This window comes from Bidens hawaiensis, unplaced genomic scaffold, assembly GCF_021521415.1.
Source record: "Bidens hawaiensis isolate Kalapana, Puna unplaced genomic scaffold, B.hawaiensis_p1.1 tig00015384_1, whole genome shotgun sequence".
In the NCBI taxonomy this organism is placed as follows: Eukaryota; Viridiplantae; Streptophyta; class Magnoliopsida; order Asterales; family Asteraceae; genus Bidens; species Bidens hawaiensis.
The window spans coordinates 69,434-88,474 of record NW_027492372.1 but is presented as its reverse complement, the minus strand read 5'-3'; the positions used below and the strand labels follow the sequence as shown (position 1 = coordinate 88,474).

The 19,041-nt window shown below is 34.6% G+C and overlaps 4 protein-coding genes and 1 pseudogene across 4 annotated transcripts; 3 read left to right on the top strand and 2 right to left on the bottom strand.

Moving 5' to 3' along the window:
* Positions 1 to 266: 266 nt before the first annotated feature.
* LOC143549047 (cytochrome b561 and DOMON domain-containing protein At5g35735-like) lies at positions 267 to 2,915 on the top strand. Its single transcript, XM_077040058.1, has 3 exons — positions 267 to 959; positions 2,018 to 2,272; positions 2,364 to 2,915. Exons 1-3 carry the CDS (start codon positions 345 to 347, stop codon positions 2,655 to 2,657), a joined length of 1,164 nt encoding a protein of 387 aa, XP_076896173.1. The 5' UTR covers positions 267 to 344; the 3' UTR covers positions 2,658 to 2,915.
* A 2,229-nt stretch (positions 2,916 to 5,144) lies between these two features.
* LOC143549040 (cytochrome b561 and DOMON domain-containing protein At5g47530 pseudogene) lies at positions 5,145 to 5,540 on the top strand (annotated as a pseudogene).
* A 1,379-nt stretch (positions 5,541 to 6,919) lies between these two features.
* Positions 6,920 to 9,851, top strand: LOC143549023 (thymidine kinase-like). Its single transcript, XM_077040039.1, has 4 exons — positions 6,920 to 7,125; positions 8,570 to 8,714; positions 8,826 to 8,947; positions 9,510 to 9,851. Exons 1-4 carry the CDS (start codon positions 6,938 to 6,940, stop codon positions 9,721 to 9,723), a joined length of 669 nt encoding a protein of 222 aa, XP_076896154.1. The 5' UTR covers positions 6,920 to 6,937; the 3' UTR covers positions 9,724 to 9,851.
* Positions 9,852 to 10,633: 782 nt separating this feature from the next.
* On the bottom strand, positions 10,634 to 14,251 carry LOC143549021 (BTB/POZ domain-containing protein At5g48130-like). The gene is made up of 5 exons (XM_077040037.1): positions 14,206 to 14,251; positions 13,929 to 14,049; positions 13,805 to 13,832; positions 11,972 to 13,081; positions 10,634 to 11,143 (listed from the first exon to the last, which is right to left on the bottom strand). Exons 1-5 carry the CDS (start codon positions 14,249 to 14,251, stop codon positions 10,634 to 10,636), a joined length of 1,815 nt encoding a protein of 604 aa, XP_076896152.1.
* A 2,090-nt stretch (positions 14,252 to 16,341) lies between these two features.
* On the bottom strand, positions 16,342 to 18,836 carry LOC143549022 (putative serine/threonine-protein kinase WNK11). Its single transcript, XM_077040038.1, has 3 exons — positions 18,327 to 18,836; positions 17,006 to 17,415; positions 16,342 to 16,391 (listed from the first exon to the last, which is right to left on the bottom strand). The coding sequence occupies exons 1-2, from the start codon at positions 18,828 to 18,830 to the stop codon at positions 17,029 to 17,031; spliced, it is 891 nt and encodes a 296-aa protein (XP_076896153.1). The 5' UTR covers positions 18,831 to 18,836; the 3' UTR covers positions 16,342 to 16,391; positions 17,006 to 17,028.
* Positions 18,837 to 19,041: the final 205 nt, after the last annotated feature.

Here is a 19,041-nt window from a genome sequence, read left to right as displayed (position 1 = left end):
ACATTATCGGATATCTCATTATCTTATCTTCTCTAGCAATCTCTTAATATACACTTATATTCAGAGCAATCTAGTCTGATTCTCACACCGGAGGGTGGTCACAAGGAGGAACCCCCCCTTCTCAGTGACGAGCTTACGGTGTCTGTTTTGCAGGTCACCTGAAGAACAACTTTCTTTGCTGGACCTCATCCTCGTGGGAAACATCTATTTAACCCCCAGATTATCCGTAATCTGCCCGGGGTCAATTAGTGTTTCTTCAACTTCAAACCCATCAACAACACATCTAAAAAAACAACTTTTATTTTCTAGGTGTTCTTAAACTTAAACCCATAAATAATATCCAAATGGGTAAACTCTTAATCTTTTTATTTTTCATAATAACATCAAACCTTGTATCATGTTATTACGCACAAGACTGCAACACATACACTTTTTCACGAAACACAATATTCGCCACGTGTGTGAGTCTACCCGTGTTAAACTCACACCTCCACTGGACCCACCACCCAACCAACAACACTATCGACGTGGCATTCCGACACACTGGATCCGACACAAACACATGGGTTGCATGGGCACTTAATATCAACGGACGTGGCATGATTGGTGCTCAGGCCCTTGTGGGCCTACCCGAATCAAACGGTACGGTTCGGGCCTACACGTCAGCCGTCACGGGTTACAACACCGGGTTGCAACCGAGCGGGTTGAGTTTTGATGTGACGCGGGTGTCAGGTGAGAGAGTGAATAATGGTGACGTGGTGATTTATGGGACGTTGGTGTTGCCAGGTGGAGTGACGAGGTTTAATCAGGTGTGGCAGGTGGGCCCCGTGAGTAATGGGGCTCCGGGTGTACATGGGTTGTCACGTGACAATATCGCGTCTCTTGGGTCAGTGGATTTTAGTAGTGGCCAGACGAGTGCGGGTGGGAGTGTTGGTGGGTCTAGATTCCGCAGGAGGAATGTAAGTTTTTGAATTTTTTGTTAATTTGGTTTCGTACCGGTACTTGTACCCGAAAGTATGAATATTTGTTGATAAAAATGAAAACCAGGGTTAAAAATTTTAAAAATTTTTGTAATTTAAAATAAACCCACTTGAATTTTTTTTAGAAAAATTGTTTTTTTATTCATTTGGGGGTTTTCAAGGTTATTAAGATTGGTTGTGTCTTTGTTGATGAAATTGAAAACCAAGTTTGAAAAATTGAATATTTGTGTGATTAAAGATAAATCCATTTGATTGTTAAAAAGAATTTTGGAGTTTTATCATGTGGGTTTGGATATTAATGTGATGGTTTTCAAAATTTTCAAAGCTTACTTTTGTGTGTGTTAAGTGATTATTGGTTAATAAAGATTTGATTTTTTGTTAATGGAATCAGAATCACAAACCCACTTTGAAAAGTTGAGAATTTTGCAACTAAAGATAAACCCCACTTGATTGTAAAAAAAAAATTGGATTTTTTTGGTATGGTTTTGAACAGAGGTGTACATGGTTCGGTTTTAGGCTAAAACCGAACCAAACCAAAAGCCGAAATGTTAGTTTTTAGGTTTTTGAAAATTATTAGTTTTCGATTTTCTCGGTTTTTGTTTTGGGCTCGATTCAGCTTCGGTTTCACCATTTGTGCCGAAAATAATGATTTTGAGCCGAAATATTTTTGTTTGTTAATAATTAATCGAGTATATATATTTTGGTTAAACTATATATTAACTATCATAAATTAAAAAAATATAAATAAAAATTATAAATATATAACTTCGGTTCGGTATTAGTTACACGCAAAACCATGACCAACCCGAAAGTTCGATTTTGACGAAAACATAAAACCAAATCGTCAACTTTTGTCTCACTTCGGATTAGTTTTTCGATTTCTTGCACCCCATGGATTTTAATATTTATGGTTATCAAGATTATTTGTGTGTTTATTGCTTGATAAAGATTCGATCTTTGTTGTTGAAATCGCAAACCGACTAAATTGTCAACAAATTTGGATCTATATCTTATGCTTTTAAGTTATTGTGTTACAGACTCATGGAGTATTGAATGCGGTTAGTTGGGGAGTATTGATGCCCATGGGAGCTATGGCTGCAAGATACTTAAAGGTGTTTACCGTGGCTAACCCAGCTTGGTTTTACATCCATGTTGCAACTCAAATGTCAGCCTATATCGTCGGTGTAGCCGGGTGGGCCACCGGTCTCAAGCTCGGGAGTGACTCCAGCGGAATCCAATACGATAAACATCGCAACATTGGGATCATCTTGTTTTCTTTTGCAACACTTCAGGTACACAATAAAGTCCTTAACTTTAGGTAACATTTACTAGAACAATGAATTAAGATGGTCGAATTAATTGTTTTGTGGTAAATTTTTGTAGGTTTTCGCTTTGCTTTTGAGGCCGAAGCCGGATAACAAATACAGATTCTACTGGAATATCTATCACCATACTCTTGGATACTCGATTATTATTTTGAGCATCATTAACGTCTACGAAGGGCTCGATATCTTGGACCCTGAGAAGAAATGGAAGAACACTTACACCGGCATACTTATTTCTTTAGGAGTTATTACAGTTATTTTGGAAGCTTTGACATGGTTTATTGTTATAAAGAGGAAGAGTGAAGATAAAAGGACACATGCAGGAGCTAATGGAGTCAATGGGCACGCTTAGATGAGTGGCTTGTTATGATGTTTTATGGTTACATAGTTATTTATTTTGATTGTTTTTATATTCTTTTTTTGAGATTTGTGTATGTATATGTATACTTTTTCTTGTTTGTATTGAGGTATTTTTAGTTCTTGATTGGCTTGTTTGAGTGATTCATGATATGTTCTAACAAGACTTTGATATTGGGTTTGAGATCAGTTATAATTGGTTTAACATGGTTATAATTTGTCAAACATAACGATACATTAAACATAGTTAAAATTGGGTTTAACGGCCAGACTTAACGGAGTTAGTGGGTCGGGTTTAACTACTAGTGAAATGAAACCACATGAACGAAAATCGCAAATTCAGAATTACTGGAATAAAATCGGGGATTTAGACAAAAAAACAGGGACGAAAACCGCAGTTTACTCTATTGGTTAGCATACTAATATTTGATCAGCATAGTCATACTCAACGCTAATCGGTTAAATGTGGTGATACTTAGTAAAATATGGCATAATTGATCAAACATTGTAGTAAATACTTGATCAAGTCATACCTATAATTGGTCTTGCATGGCTTTAACTTATAAGCATTGCCACTATAGTGAAAATAATGCAGGTTAAACATTGCCAAGACTAATCAAATATGTTAATATGCCCATACCACACATTGGTACTTGGTCAAAATATCAATGAATGATCAAAGTAGTTGGGTCAAAGTTATAAATGTAAATGTTCAAACATGGTGATACTTGTTCAATACATGTCCAGAGGACCACAATTAGTTAAACATGATTATATTTGGCCAAACAAAGTAATAACTGGTCAAACATTAGTAAACCAAACTAGAGGTGCGCAAACCGGTTTAAAACTTATAACCTGTTCGGGTTAAAACCAGTTCGGTTTGGTCAACAAGTCAAAACCGGTTTATGATCGATTTCGGTTCGGGTTGAAACTGGTTTCTTACCATGTTACGATCGATTTCGGTTCGGGTTTTGAGCGGTTTCGGTTATGGTTTTGACGGGTTTTTGTCCGGTTTTGGCCGGTTTGAAACCGATTTTGGTGGAGAAAATTACAAACTGGTTCCGAACATGCGGTTTCAATCGGTTCCAAACCGGTTTCTACATAATCGGTTTCAAACCGGTTCGGTTTCGGTTCGATTTTCGGGTCAGTTCGGTTAACCGGTTTGTTTGGCCACCTCTAAACCATACCAATAATTAGTTATGGTCGTACCTGAATTCAGTTAATCAGTTCTAAACTTATTTTCCCGGCCATTTATTTATATATATTTTGATTAGTTTTTTTTTAGAATGACAGATTTCTTTTATATGTTTAGAACATCGTACTCTCTAATTTAGAGAACGCCGTTGCCCATTTTGGTTAGACAATGTTGTCTTAATCGGGCTCACGCTGACTTCAGAGTTTGGCTTGGGCTTTCTTCCAGGAAATTACACCGCATGCTGCCACTTGACAGTCGTTGTGACACCGACGCCACAAGAGCAGAACTCTCTAGCGTAACACATGGTGGGACGAAAACCCGGTGGGCTAGGGATCCGCACTGACAACCTCGCCAGGCATAACTCAAATCCTTCATTATCAATATCCATTCAAAATGACATATGTGAGAATCAAACTTTGGTCTTCACTTAAAAACCCAAACCTTCATACCATTATTGTATATTATTAATAATTTATTTATTTTTTATTTTTTTGAAGAAAAGAAAGGTATGGAATAGTGTGAGTTTGAAAAATAAACATCGAAGAGTTTGGAAGCTTAAAGTCTTTGAAATTAATGTCTGAAAAATCATAAATGAGCATTTGACTTTAATTTTCAACAATTTTGACCTTTGTGCATATTGGGCTTGAAAACTGCCTACGAGTTGGACTTTTTATTTTTAAAGAACTTAATAGTCAATCCGTGTTATTGAATAATAGAATTTAAAAAAGATATATGTAACATAATCCAACCAGTTATAAAAATACAAAAACCAAAAGATAAGTTATAGGTTCGGTCACTCTTAACCCATAACCGAACCGTATACTAGCCCCCAAAAAATGAACACCAAAATTCTCAACCCGAGGAATCCAAGAAGCCGAAAACGCGAACCTTTATAAGAATGTGATTTTATGTAAAAATCATGAGAATAATATCTAAATGTTTTTTTACTAAATAAGTGTCACACATTTACACCCTCTAGTTGGTTCATCACACATGATACACCTTCTATATACTAGTATAAGAAATAACAATTTCATGACATTCCTACATATAATTTACTATGCATATATATAAATTCACTTAACTCAATAATATTATTATATTCTATTAATGGCTATAATTATAACTTATACCCTTATTCTAATTTCATATTGTCTTTCATCTCATTTTGATATATCATATGCTTTAGGATGTTCAGATCATAGATTAGCAACTAAAGGAGTCTACACTTTTTGCAAAGATCTTCCACATTTATCATCCCAACTTTATTGGGCCTACAACTCAACCATGGGTGTGGCCCAGATCGCATACCAAGCCCGACAAGGAGCCGACGGTTGGGTTGCGTGGGCCATCAACCCGAACCAAATAGGTATGGTGGGGTCGGAAGCATTGGTGGCATTTGTGAACAATAATGGAAGTGTGATGGTATATCCAACAATGATAACTAGTTACAGCCCGTCAATGCAGCCCGCGGATCTTAGCTTTCAGGTTTCGGACCTTTCGGCTGAGTTTTTGAACAATGAGATCACTATTTATGCGACGGTGGGCCCCTTTCCAGGCGGGTCCGTTGTTAATCAAGTATGGCAAGCGGGGGATTTGGTTTTGAATGGTGTTCCTCAAATGCATGAAGTTACTCAACCAAATCTTCAATCGACCGGGGAGCTTGATTTCTTGTTGGGTTAAAAAATACACTCATGTTTAATTATCCTTAAAGTTTAAGATATTTATTGTAGCGATATATCAGTAATTAAACGAGTAAAACGTATCAACTGATTACAAGTATGGAAACCGAGATGCTTAGTGAAACCAAACATCTTAAAGTTACTTATGATTGTATCAAGAGGTAATATGCACATAATGGTTTTTTAAGAATAAAGAAACACATCTTCATCATTCTTGATCTTCAAGTTTCTTAACCGTAGTTACAAACCAAAATCTTGAAAATGGTCAAAGTGGTGCAATTAGTGTTGGCCCATTACATAGACATTGGCCCATTATTTATAAAAAGACACAAACTTAGAATAAAATCCTAAATTTATCTAGACAGAAATTAAATAAAGACCCATAATGAGTTTACACAAAAACTCATTGCTACTTACTAGCTTATATAAGTAACCAAAAAAGACATGAAACCTTACTATTTTGATATACATGGTAAAAAAGAAAGTAGAAAAAGAAAACTTAACATTGCACATGCAAAACATTGTCTTTGGTATCACATGGTTCAGTTTTAATCTCCATGTGCTCAAGAAAGCAACAAAATAGTCTCTCATAAGTCATACCTACCGAGTCCCAGCATAATTCATCTAACAAAAAGCAAGGCTTTAGGCCCACTTGCAAATTTAGAAGTTCTCTCAACTTTAAATAACTCATAAAAAATTGTATCATATAAACATAGTAGAATATAGAATAAATTTATTGTAAAGTTTTCTTATAAGAAAAGGTTTGAAATTAAAACTTCACTTACTTAGACCTAGAGATGCAAATACCGGTAACCAGTTACGGTTCCTAACTGGTTTTTGAGTGGAAAACGCCTAACCTCTGTAAACGGTTTGGTTCGGTTAATAACTGGTTAACATTATTAACCTCATTAACGCTAACCTTATTAACCTATTACCGGTTTCTGGTATTCGGTCCCTAACCTAGGTTTAATATCGGATACAAACCGGTTTGTAATATACCAAGTTATTGATTAGTTTTGGTTTGAATCAATGTTGTAAAGGTAGGTTTACAAGGCCTAGCATGCATGTTTGGGATTGAGTTTGAAAACAACTTATTGGTTTTTTCAAACAAATTAGTGGCACAAATACCAGTTAACCGGCTTTTGGAATATCTTTTTACTAATTGTAACCGGTTATTGGTTAAACGTCAAAACCGGTTATCGCCAATAACGGGTTTATGGTTTCTAAACCAAACTCAAAAATTTACCTCCAAATTTACCCCCCCCCCCCCCCCATATTATTCCCTCCAAAACCAAACTCAAAAACACCCCAAATTCAGATCTCATTCAATTATTCAAATAATTTACCTTTTAATAATTTATATATATACACAATACAATTGAAGATAACACACATCACATGTTCCATCACACCCCACCTACTACTCAAATTTTTCAACCCATGGCTCTGACACCAACCACTGACCGTGATCAAATCACCAACACTGTTCGTCCGTCTGGTGAAATCCATGTCATTGTGGGCCCCATGTTTGCTGGTAAAACCACTGCTTTGCTTCGTAGGATCAAATCTGAAGCCTCTAATGGCAGGTAATTGTTCACTTCTGTCGGGTAATTACCTGTTAGGTATCAGATATGCGGCTCCAAACCTGTTGGGTATCTACTGGTTTTGGTGTTTCATTGGGTAATTATTAATAGATAGCAAAAAATGATTAGTTAACGTACAAATTAAATTAATGTGTTATTTAGTGTTAATCTAGTAATATAATTATATATACAAATTAAATTAACGTGCTAATTATGTGAATCTAGTAGGGCTGAAATAACATGTTGGTCACGACACCGTAACTAATCGTGTCATTTTTTTCCAAACACGAACACAAACTTGTTTAGTAACAGATTAACATGTTAAGACCTATTAAGGGATTTGTTTAAAGATACATGAATAATACATGTGTAACGAAACCATAATGAGCATAAAATGTCTTAATTAATAGATAATCTATAACATATTTGAAACAAAAAACCACAAATCAATAACATACTTGAAGCAAAAGACGACAAATCCATAACATAATTGAAACAAAAAACCATATAAACAAATCATAACATACATAAATAATATAAAATTGGGTTTTCACGGGCATTAGTGAAATGTTGTTTGTAAGTATTGACTTTAGGTTTAAAACTTTAAGAGTGTATACATATTTATTTTTTTAAAATAAAATCTACACGGGTTACTAATAGGTTAACAAGTCTTTAACCTACTAAAACGTGAATTTAAACATGTCGACTTGTTTAAAACACGAAACTTGTTAAGCTCAAACCCAAACCTGTTAGACCCTGTGTTGTGTCGTGTTAACAAGGTCTGTGTAGTGTAATTATGTAATTACATCATAGTGTAATGACACTACGCTGCAATTACACTATGCTGTATATATTATTACACTACTTGATTTGCACAGTTAGCATGTTAATTTAATTTGTATTTGATTTGACCCAATATCTCAAATGATTAATCAATTACAAAAAGTAATTGGGAAATATATATTTAAAATATATAAATAAATAAAAGAAGTTGATCTCGGGTTACTCAGTATATAATTGTGTTAATGTATGTTATCGGTTAATTCGGTAGGGTAATTGGACATATTACCAGTCTTATACTCAAGTAATGTTTTGGCTTTTCCTAGCGATTTTAGGTTATATTGTTGCCTCTAATAGGTTTTGTGCTACAACCAAACCAAACCCAAAACTTCGGTTTTTGAATTTTTGAAAACTGTTCGGTTTCTGTTTTGTCATTTGATGTAGAAAATTATGGGCTGAAATAATATTCGCGCAAAAGTTTGAATTTAGTTAATAACTAGTTGATTAGTATATATTTGAGTTATATATTTATTAAATTCTTATAGAAAGTTAAAGGCTTGTTTTTTTTTGGTTTCGAATTGGTTTTTTTGGTTTGATGTATCTTAACTCAAAGATTTTAATTACTCATGTTTGATCACAATTTCTGTACTGTTAATTGATTACACAGGAACATAGCCATGATAAAATCAAGCAAAGATAACCGATACGCAATTGATTCGGTTGTGACCCATGATGGAACAAAGCATCCATGTTGGGCACTGTCTGATCTGATGTCTTTTAAGCAGAATCTTGGAGAAGAAGCATATGAAAAGGTGCAAACTTTATGGTTTCTTGTGTATCAAGTAGTTAAATTTTATTCTTTATTAAATTCCCATCTTTTAAATTGTGTAAATATGAATTTTTTTTATTCTTTTTGTTAATAGGTTGATGTAATTGGGATTGATGAGGCACAATTCTTTGATGATCTTTATGACTTTTGCTGTAAAGCTGCTGACCATGATGGCAAAACTGTAATTGTAGCTGGTCTTGATGGTGATTACTTAAGGTGAGTTGTTAGATTATATGTTTATAGGCGTGTAAATGAACTGAGCGTTCGGTGGGAAGTTTGTTTATGTTTGTTTATTTAGTAAACGAACGACCATGAACAAAAAATTTGTGTTCGTTTAAATAAACGAATGAACATGAACACATGTTTCGTTCATTTATTTATGCTCATTTTTATCTGTATATTTATGTTCGCTAATTTATTAATAGAAAATAATTTAATATTATCTAAGTCATCTACTTAAGATTTTATATTTTTTAATTTGTGTTCATTTAAGTGTTTTCATTTATGTTTGTATATATTTGTTTGTGTATTTACATTTGTTCATATATGTTTATTTATGTTCGTTTAGATTTTAAACAAACGAACGCAAATGCTCATTTTTAAATAAACGAACACGAACATAAATATTTGTTCGATTAAGTGTTCATGAACACATTATTTCCTTAACAAACGAACATGAACAAGGCCTTGGTTGTGTACTTGTGTTTGTTCGGTTCATTTACAGCCCTATATGTTTATGTCATGAGTTTATTGTTATCTAAATTGGTTTTGTTTGTAGAAGGAACTTTGGTCCTGTGCTTGATATAGTACCACTTGCTGATACAATAACTAAATTAACCGCCCGGTGTGAATTATGTGGCAAACGGGCCCATTTCACGTTTAGGAAGACGAACGAGACGAAAACCGAACTTATTGGTGGGGCGGATATGTACATGCCTGTTTGTCGTCAACATTATGTTAACGGGCATGTGGTGAAGAAACCGGTTGCTTGATTACATTAATAGTGTGTTAACAACTTAATGTTTGTTCTCTGCTTTATAAGTAGTGTTTGATTTTCCGAGGTTTGATGCATTGTATTTGTGTTACTATTGTGTTATGTAAATAAAAGAAGTTAAAGTTATGTTTTGTGTTTGATATTTGAATCCTTTTAATGCTGAACCGCGTGTTTTGTTTCGTCCTACAGTTTAAAGAATAACTCGTAGGACCTATTAATACCCTGCTAACCGTTGGGACCATGTAAATCATAATTTACGCTGTGTAGGTGGTTTTTAAGTAGTCAGAAGGAAGCTAATGAAAAGTAGATTCACAAAATATTAATTCATGGGATCCATCAATACATGTTAAACAATAGGACCTAGAGGTGCATAAAACCGGTTTACAACTCATAATGGGTTTGGGTTGAAGTCGGTTGGATTTGGTCAACAAAAGTCAAAACCAGGTTACGATTGCTTCCAGTTCGGGTTTTGATTAATTTTGGTTCTGGTTTTGCCCAGTTTCGGTTTGGTTAACCAGTTTTGGTGAAGAAAATTACAAACCGTTTCCGAAACCTACGGTTTCAATCGGTTCCAAACCGGTTTCTACATAATAGGTTTCAAATCGGTTCGGTTTCGGTTCAATTTTTTTGTCGGTTTGGTTAACCGGTTTACTTGTCCACCTCTAGTGGGACCATGTAAAGCATAGCTTATGCTAGAGGTGGGCAAAATAACCAGTTAACCGAACCGACCCGAAAACCAAACCAAACCGGTTTGAAACCGATTGAAACCTTAGATTCGTAACCAGTTTGTAATTTTCACCACCAAAACTAGTCCCAAACCGAAACCAATCGTAACCTGGTCAAGAACCGGTTTCAACCAAAACCGAAACCGACTTAAGCCTTATGCTAGGTAGGTGATCTTTAAGGGGTTAAAGAAGGAAACCGGTGAAAGCTAGATTCAGACTTTCATGCTTAAAATGTTTCTTCGACGTGTTTTGTAACTGAATGCTTCTTTTCAAAACCATCAACTGTTGTTCAAGTGTTTGAATTCTAAAGCTTGTCGACTCGTAATCCTTCTTGCAAAGCTCGGGTTTTTCTTTTTCTGAATCTTTTTGTAGCAAGAAACCGAGTGGTTGGTTGCTTGTGTCGTCTACGTCAACGCATGGGCTTTCTGCAAGATTTTGGCTTCTAGAATTTGCGAATCTTGAACTCGGGATGCTTCCTGAGAAGTCTCCGTAATGTGCGTATCTGAATGAATCCGAGCATTCCTTTAATGCTTTGTGTGTGCTTAGTTGTTGAACGTAAAATGCTTGTACTATTAAGCGTAATGGCATTAGTTCGTTTTGGACCACTTCGATACAAACTTCGTTTGATAGTTTTTGACAGTTGAGGTATTTGCATACCATATTCTTTTCATCTTGTGACAACTCAGTATGAACCTGCAAAACACAAAACATTATAACTTATAACCAACTTTGATTTGATTTTTGTTATGTTTTAGGTAACCATATTTGTATTTACCTATAAAAAAGAGAACAAAAAATTTCAATTTAAGGTAGGGGTGTGCACAAAACCGAAAAATCCAAAGTAACTGAACCGAAAAAACCAAATTGAATTAAAAAAACGGCGGTTCGGTTTTGAATTTTAGCAAAAACTGAAATATTGGTTTTGGTTCGGTTTTGTATTTTGTTAAGAATCGAAAAAACCGAACCGAACCGAAATAACCATAATATCTTGACCGTGACCATTAAAACAACATCTACCGATGACTATTTAGTGTAGTTTTAACATATGGTTAATAACAAATATATCTGGTTTTTACATATGGTTAATAACTAATAATACTGGTACTTTGAATTTTGATATTAAATGTAAATGTAAATATATGTATCTTTATTAGCTTTTAATATTTGTATTTTAAATATTCAATATTTTATTAATCATTAGTTTAAAGAAAAAAAAGTATCATGCTTCAATATCTTGGGTCAAGTTTTTTTGACCCATAAAGTTTTGGCTTAATTAGCAAAACCGAAAAAAACCGCATCCAAAACCGAACCGAACCGAACCCAAAAACCAAAAAAACCGAAAGTTTGGTTTTTGGTTCGGTTTTAATTAAAAACTGCACCGAACCGCACCACGCACACCCCTAATTTAAGGTAATCTAACTATGTCAATAACAGGATTTCTAAGCGAAAAAAGTCAATGTGGTCAAACTTACTAGCAAATTATTATATGTAAACTATGATGCAAGAAGTAAAGGAACTTACTTGTAGAAAGATATTCAATGCCTTATAAAGATGATCATGGTTCTGCCTACATGATATCGGCATAACTTCAATAAGTTCCATAAATCTTTTCGCGCATATTTTTGCATCACCAGCTACATGAGTCAGATACGCGTCCCACAACTCTCCAACAACCGAAGTAAAAGGCGAAGGACTACCATTATTCGGGCACATGTGATACACAACATAAGTAGAAAATATGCTTTCCATTGTTGTCACTTCAATGCTACTAGACACATCATGTGTCACATTTTCTGGTAGTAACAAGTCTTCAACTTGAGCCAAATGTAACACACCAGAAATTTGATTTTGTAACTTTATAATATACTCTTTATCCAACTTATGTTTTAATGATTTAGATAACAAAGTGAAGTAAAATCCAACTGGAATTACTTTACTACATTTTTCACCTATTTGAAGTAAATCAAGAATACCTTTTAGTAAACTATGCATATCATCTTTGGGACCATTTTGATCGAAAATGACCGAATTCGCATAGAATAACACAATCGGACTAACATACTTTTCTTTCATACCTTGTCTTCTTAACGACCCGACAACCCGTTTGAAAAACCCGAATGGGAGGGCTATTAAATCCTTGATCCAAACATCTTGTGTTAATATTTCTTGAACCATTTCAAGGTTCCATCTTTTAGTGCTTAAAGCTTCTAGTGTTACAACCGGCTGGTCTCTTCTTCTTTCGGGATCAAGAATCTCCATACAAGCCATGAAGGCCAAGGACTCAATGCACCGGCTCACGATTAAAAGCTCCTCGGCCCATGGGTCGAGTGTTTGACATTTTTGGAGGACAATAAGTGTGTCCTCCCAGCTTTGTAGCACAACTTGGTTTAAGTACATGTCGAATCGTTCACATAAGTTACCCGAGGTGTATTCTTCGGTCATTTCAAGAAACTCGGCTGCACATCTTAAAGATGCAACGTTGAATGGGTCGACTAAAGTGGATGACCCGTATACAAAAAGTGAGATCATTTCAAATGTCTCGGGCCCTCCCGGGAAATCTTGTGGCAGTTCGACTTCGTTAGAGTCGGTTAGTTCTCGGTTAAAGTATCCACTTTTCGAAAATAAAGGATACTGCATTAACAATCAAAAGATATAGGGTTTGGATCAAATACAAATTAAATTAACATGATAATCAAGTAGTGTATATATATACAACACAAGGAAACTTTCACACCCAATTTTGAAGAGGAGGGGGGGGACCCTATCCCAATTTTTATTTTGCTAGCCCATAGATAAAAATAACCCACTTTTTACGATTACGACCATTGTAGCACGTGTGTTGCCCAAGACATAAGGGGCATGGTGACTTGACGTCATCCTCACCTTCCTCCAGCTTATCACCGACAGTCTGTTCAGGGTTCCAAACTCAATGATGGCAACTAAACACGAGGGTTGCGCTCGTTGTGAGGCTCCGGGTGCAACAACAAGCACCAATTTAACTTTTTTTTGGGGGGGGGGGTGATTTAGTAGCAGTGGGCAGCAAGGTAACTCGACAAAATGGAAGAAGAAGTTGACTATATGTATGGGAATCAAGAAATTTGAAGTTCAGTCTGATTTATTTCTTACCCTTCGCTCAATGAGAAAATGAGTCAATTACACTATGATGTAATTACATTAATTACACTACTTGTATATATAATTACACTATTTTATTCGCATGTCCAATACAGTTTTTTAGTTTGTACGTTAACTTTCCCCAAAGATAAATTATCAATGCTTTAGACCTTTTTTGTTATTTTGAAACGAACTAAACTTGTGAAGATTGAATAATCTATCACCAACACGAACACAAACCGAAGCTGGCAAGCCGGTTTCTTGACTCCTACGATGAAACAACCGAAAAGAAAGATAAACATCAAAAGGGTATTCTTTAATTTTACTAAAGATTCGATAAACGCGTTAAAGATTCAAACTTTACCATGAAATGATCTTGATCTTGAGGAGGGCACTAACATTTGGAGAAGAAAAAGGACTTAAAAGCAATGAAATATTATCTTTTGGTGTAGAACCATCCATATGGTAGTAGTAGTAGTAGTAAACTATACAAGAACAAGCAAATTGTAAACTTGCAAAGTTTACAAACAAACTGAGAATTTAACCATCATTTTTGAGTCTTTTCATGGATATAATTGCCTGATCCGGATCTCCTCAGGTTATAATAATAATGAATAATGAAAATAGTACATTGTTAGTACTTCTAGAATCCAGAAAACCAGATGATTTTGGATTAATCTTAGCCATTGGATGAGTAAATGGAGGGTCATAGATGTTGGTCAAAGTAAGATGCATGCACACGAGTGCATGTAGTAAAAGAAATGGTAATTTTTTGAAGGTTTCAAAGATGGTTTCTTGAATTATGGGAAGTTTGAAAATGTTATCAAAGCCTTGGACAGTAGAATAAGGGTGTAAAGTTTTCTACTCTTCTTACATGTGACCATTTTGACAATCTCTACATTTTTTGTGTCCTAATTTACCTACAAACCACTTCAACTTGTTTTATTTTTATTTTATGTACATGTGAAATTTTCAACTTTAAGTTATGAGTTTATTATCAAGCAAACAAAAAGAACCCTAAGTTGTGTAAAGGTTTCAATTGGTGCATCCATTATTAGGGTTGATAAAGATGGTAAGTTATCGGTTTAATAGTATTTGTTTGACTCTTAAAGAAAAACTGACTATTCGGTTATGGTTTTTCTATTTTCGAGTTTTGTTCGGTATTGAACTTATGTAAATATATTATAGAAATGCAATGTTTGTTTTTTCAATTTTTGTAAGTAATTGATATGTCAAATAATTTTATTATGACTTTTAGTAATAATTACGGAAGTCACTCCCAATTTGGTGGGGTAGTAAGATGGTTAGAGGTTAGGGGTTCAAACTCCACAACGCACAAAAATTTAGTCGTTCAGAAGAAAAGTAATAACGTACTACTAAAACCTATACTATTTACTGATTAGGGTTTTAGTATTGAGCTCATATGTCCTCTTTAAATCTATATATTGTACTCATATATCGATCAAAATCAATACTATGGATTCCAATAAGAATATATATTTCATATCTTGTCATTATTTATAAATTTACATGGGTGTTTATTTTTTTGTTCAACCTGAAATCTAATTGACTTATTATCTGAAATAGGATTTTGCAACTGACTCGTCTTCTCTTGCAACCAAACGAACGTATCGCTTGTAGCCGTAATATTTCGGTTATAAGTCCGACCCAAATATTATTATACATATACACATATACAATGTATATGCATATGTCTACCTTAAAAATAGGAAAACTAGTAATATGAAAGAGTGGAATGTCAAAGAATGTACAGTCTACAGATGACGTGAAGGTGAAGTCTTTGTGTGGTTTGTTGCATAAGTTAACAACCAGGACGGCACGGCTCTTAATATCCTTCATTTTTTATTATTTATTCTTTGTTTTGTTTTCTCCCATGTTACTCAATCCCCAATAATTCTATTTTTATATTTATTATTATTATTATTATTATTATTATTATTATTATTTTAATCCCCCCTTACCAAAATCCTACATTTTGTTTCAAATCAAAACATTTCATTTCATTACATAACGTCTTTGATTCTAATTATCTACAACCAAATTCAACTAATACAAACTTTACATCATAACATAACAACAATTTTAAGTAAAAATATATATATCGATTTTTATTAATTTCAACTATAATCTTTTGGTTGTTGCCCGGTCTCAATTAATGAATTGGTCGCTGACAGTCTCATTTATTAACGTATTTGTTCCTAACGGTCCTTAACTAACAGAATCCTAATGTCGTTACTTGCGTGTCGCCGGAAAAACGCTTATGGCTAGAAAAGTCATATTTTTTTTGCCAGATAACACCACCACCACAATCAACTGACTCGCCACTTACCAACCAAAACCACTTGAGCACCACCAACTGATTCCGACGATTATTCTAGGGTTCCGGTGAACTCAATAATTGGATATTTTAATAGAAAAGTGTTCATGAAGGTCTGATCCAAGGTTACAAAGATGCTTGAGAAGAAGATGTTGAGTTTTCCGGCCAAAAACGTTTTTCCGGGGACATGCAAGTAACCGGCATTAGGATTCCATTAGTTGTTGACCGTTGGGAATAAATGCGCTAAAAGGTGAGACCGTTAGCAAACAATTTATTAGTTGGGACCGACAATGACCAAAAGATGATAGTTGGATTAATAAAAACCAATACACTTAAAAAAATGTTTACAAAATACACTGAGATAGATAACCATATAACGATCTAATGATTATCACACTTAAAACAATAAATACAATGATTATACACAACTTTTATGATTCTTGATTTGATATTGTTTACATACTTGATGACTTGTATATAATTAATTATCTCTACTACATATAAAGCACCAGTCAATGACCTCTTAAATTTTAAGAGATACCTAACTTGAATACATATATACATAAAAGGAAAATTGGTTTTTATTGGTCCCTACTATTTTATTTTTGTCGGCGCTGGTCCCAACTATCATTTTGGCTGGCAACGGTCCCAACTTTCACATACGTTGAATCCACCAGTCCGCGACTAACGGAGTACTAACTCCGTTAGGTAAAATCTGATGTGTCGTCCTAGTTGTCAAAAGCCTGATGACATGGGCATCCTACGTGGACCGGCTGTGTATTATAACCAACGTTTTATACTTAAACATTATACAAACATAAATTCCGTTAGTCGAGAATTTGGGGATTTAGGGTTGTATAATCTGGGAACGTATGTTTGTATAATGTTTAAGTATAAAACGTTGGTTATAATACACAGCCGGTTCACGTAGGATGCCCATGCCATCAAGCTTTTGACAACTAGGACGACACATCATATTTTACCTAACGGAGTTAGTCGCGGACTGGTGGATTCAACGTATGTGAAAGTTGGGACAGTTGCCAGCCAAAATGATAGTTAGGACCAGCGCTGGCAAAAATAAAATAGTTGGGACCAATAAAAACCAATTTTCCTACATAAAACGCCTTTAGGTACTACCGTCACTCTCTTCACTGCTAGTCACACCAAGAAACGGGTCTTGAAGAAGATTGGAAGCAGAAGGTCTTGCGCGTGGTTGACCAATGCATAGTATAATAAACGCTTTCAATTCAGGATCTTTGATTATACTAAACGCTTGAGGCATAACACCACTTGTAACCTTTCGGTATATTTTAGCAATACTATCACACTCGCTATATGGTATTTCCGTTGTAGCCATTTCAACCAAACACATTCCAAATGAGTAAATATCAACTAACTCGTTGTAATCTTCCTCGTACAACTCAGGAGCCATGAACTCGGGTGTTCCTAGTAATGTATGAGCCACATGGTTCTTACCTACCACCGCTGCTAAACCCAAGTCCCCAATTTTAACCTGACCATGCCACCATGGCTTAACACAATAAGTAGATCATATGTGGACATGAACAAACAAAACAACAACTAGGCTTATAAACGAACTAAACGTTTAGTTAACTGTTTGTGAATGCTTGACATGTTGTTAATTTATGTTTGTTTTATTTAATAAACGAACTAAACATGAACACTTCTTTTCTTGTTCATTTAGTTCAAATAAAATTCATGTTCGTTCATTATGTTCATCAACGTCCATTTGCATACGTTCATTTAGGTTCACCTATATTCTTTCACTTACGTTATTTATATTCAAATTGGGGTGGCGACCCAGCTTGTTGTCCGCTTACCCATCTCTTTACTGCAATCGGATCATTTTGTTCAGTATATGAGTGGGTAAAATCCAAAATTTGCCTATTAATTTTTTTTGTTGACATGAAAGCATTCTTAAATGAGAATCCTAACATTTGATAGCTAACCTTTGTTTGAGTCTGTTTGTATACATATTTCTCTAAGCTTTTTAGAACATTAAATTTAAACTAGTTTTATAATTTTTAGTTTGGTTTTAATAAAACTTTAGACTCATCATATTTATGTTCGTATCTACACTTTATTGGTGGTTGCTCAGTTATTTTCATTCGTTTGCGTTCACGAACAGTTCTTTTATACTATCAACAAACAAGCATAAACAACATGAACACATTCATTTTCTTGACAAATGAATACAAGAAAACCATATTCGTTACTCGTTTACTTGTTCATGCATGTTTGATAGCCTGTTTAGTTAAAGTTGTTTGTGAATGAATGAACACAAACATGCTCGTTCATCTTCATTTGGTTCGTTTACATGTCTAAGAACAATATAACAACATAACTACAAAACAAATAATACAACTATAGTATTTACTATTTAGTATTAGAAAACATACTTACCTTTCCAATATTCCCATTAATAAAGATATTACTGCAATTAAGGTCTCTATGAATAATGCATGGTTCATGAGTATGAAGATACTCCAACCCTCTAAGAATCTGTCTTGACCAATTCTTTATGGCTTTAATCGACACGCGTCTATGTTTCTTCCTATAATCCCTCAAATTACCCGAAGCACACGCCTCGGTGATGAAATTCAAGGTACTTTTCTCAATATCCATCCAGAAACTATAAAGAACGATGATGTTTTCGTTATCTAGAGTTTGTAACAACTTGATTTCCGATACTAGTCTTTTGAGGACGGTTGGATCTTGACTAAAGTTTGTTAGCTTGACTTGGTTCCATGCGACGTCTATGCCTTCTTGTTGATCAAATCCTCTGTACACCTTTTTTACAGCACCGGACCCTAATAGGTCGTTGTAACGACCATATCTTCCTGATGGATCGACCTCGATGAAGGGTTCGAGGTCTTGATCGGGTGACTCAGGGTTTTCTGATGGCATTGTGTAGGTGTTATGTTTGAATGGCATTGTGGTGGCTATATATGTATATATGGGATGCGTGTGATGAAGAAAAAAGTAATAATGACAATTAACATGCATATAAGTATTTTATATTGTTCTCTTAAACAATTAACATGTTTAAAACAATAACTACTTTTATAGGTTCTTACAAACTGATATTGTATTTTGAATTACACATTATATCTAAAGT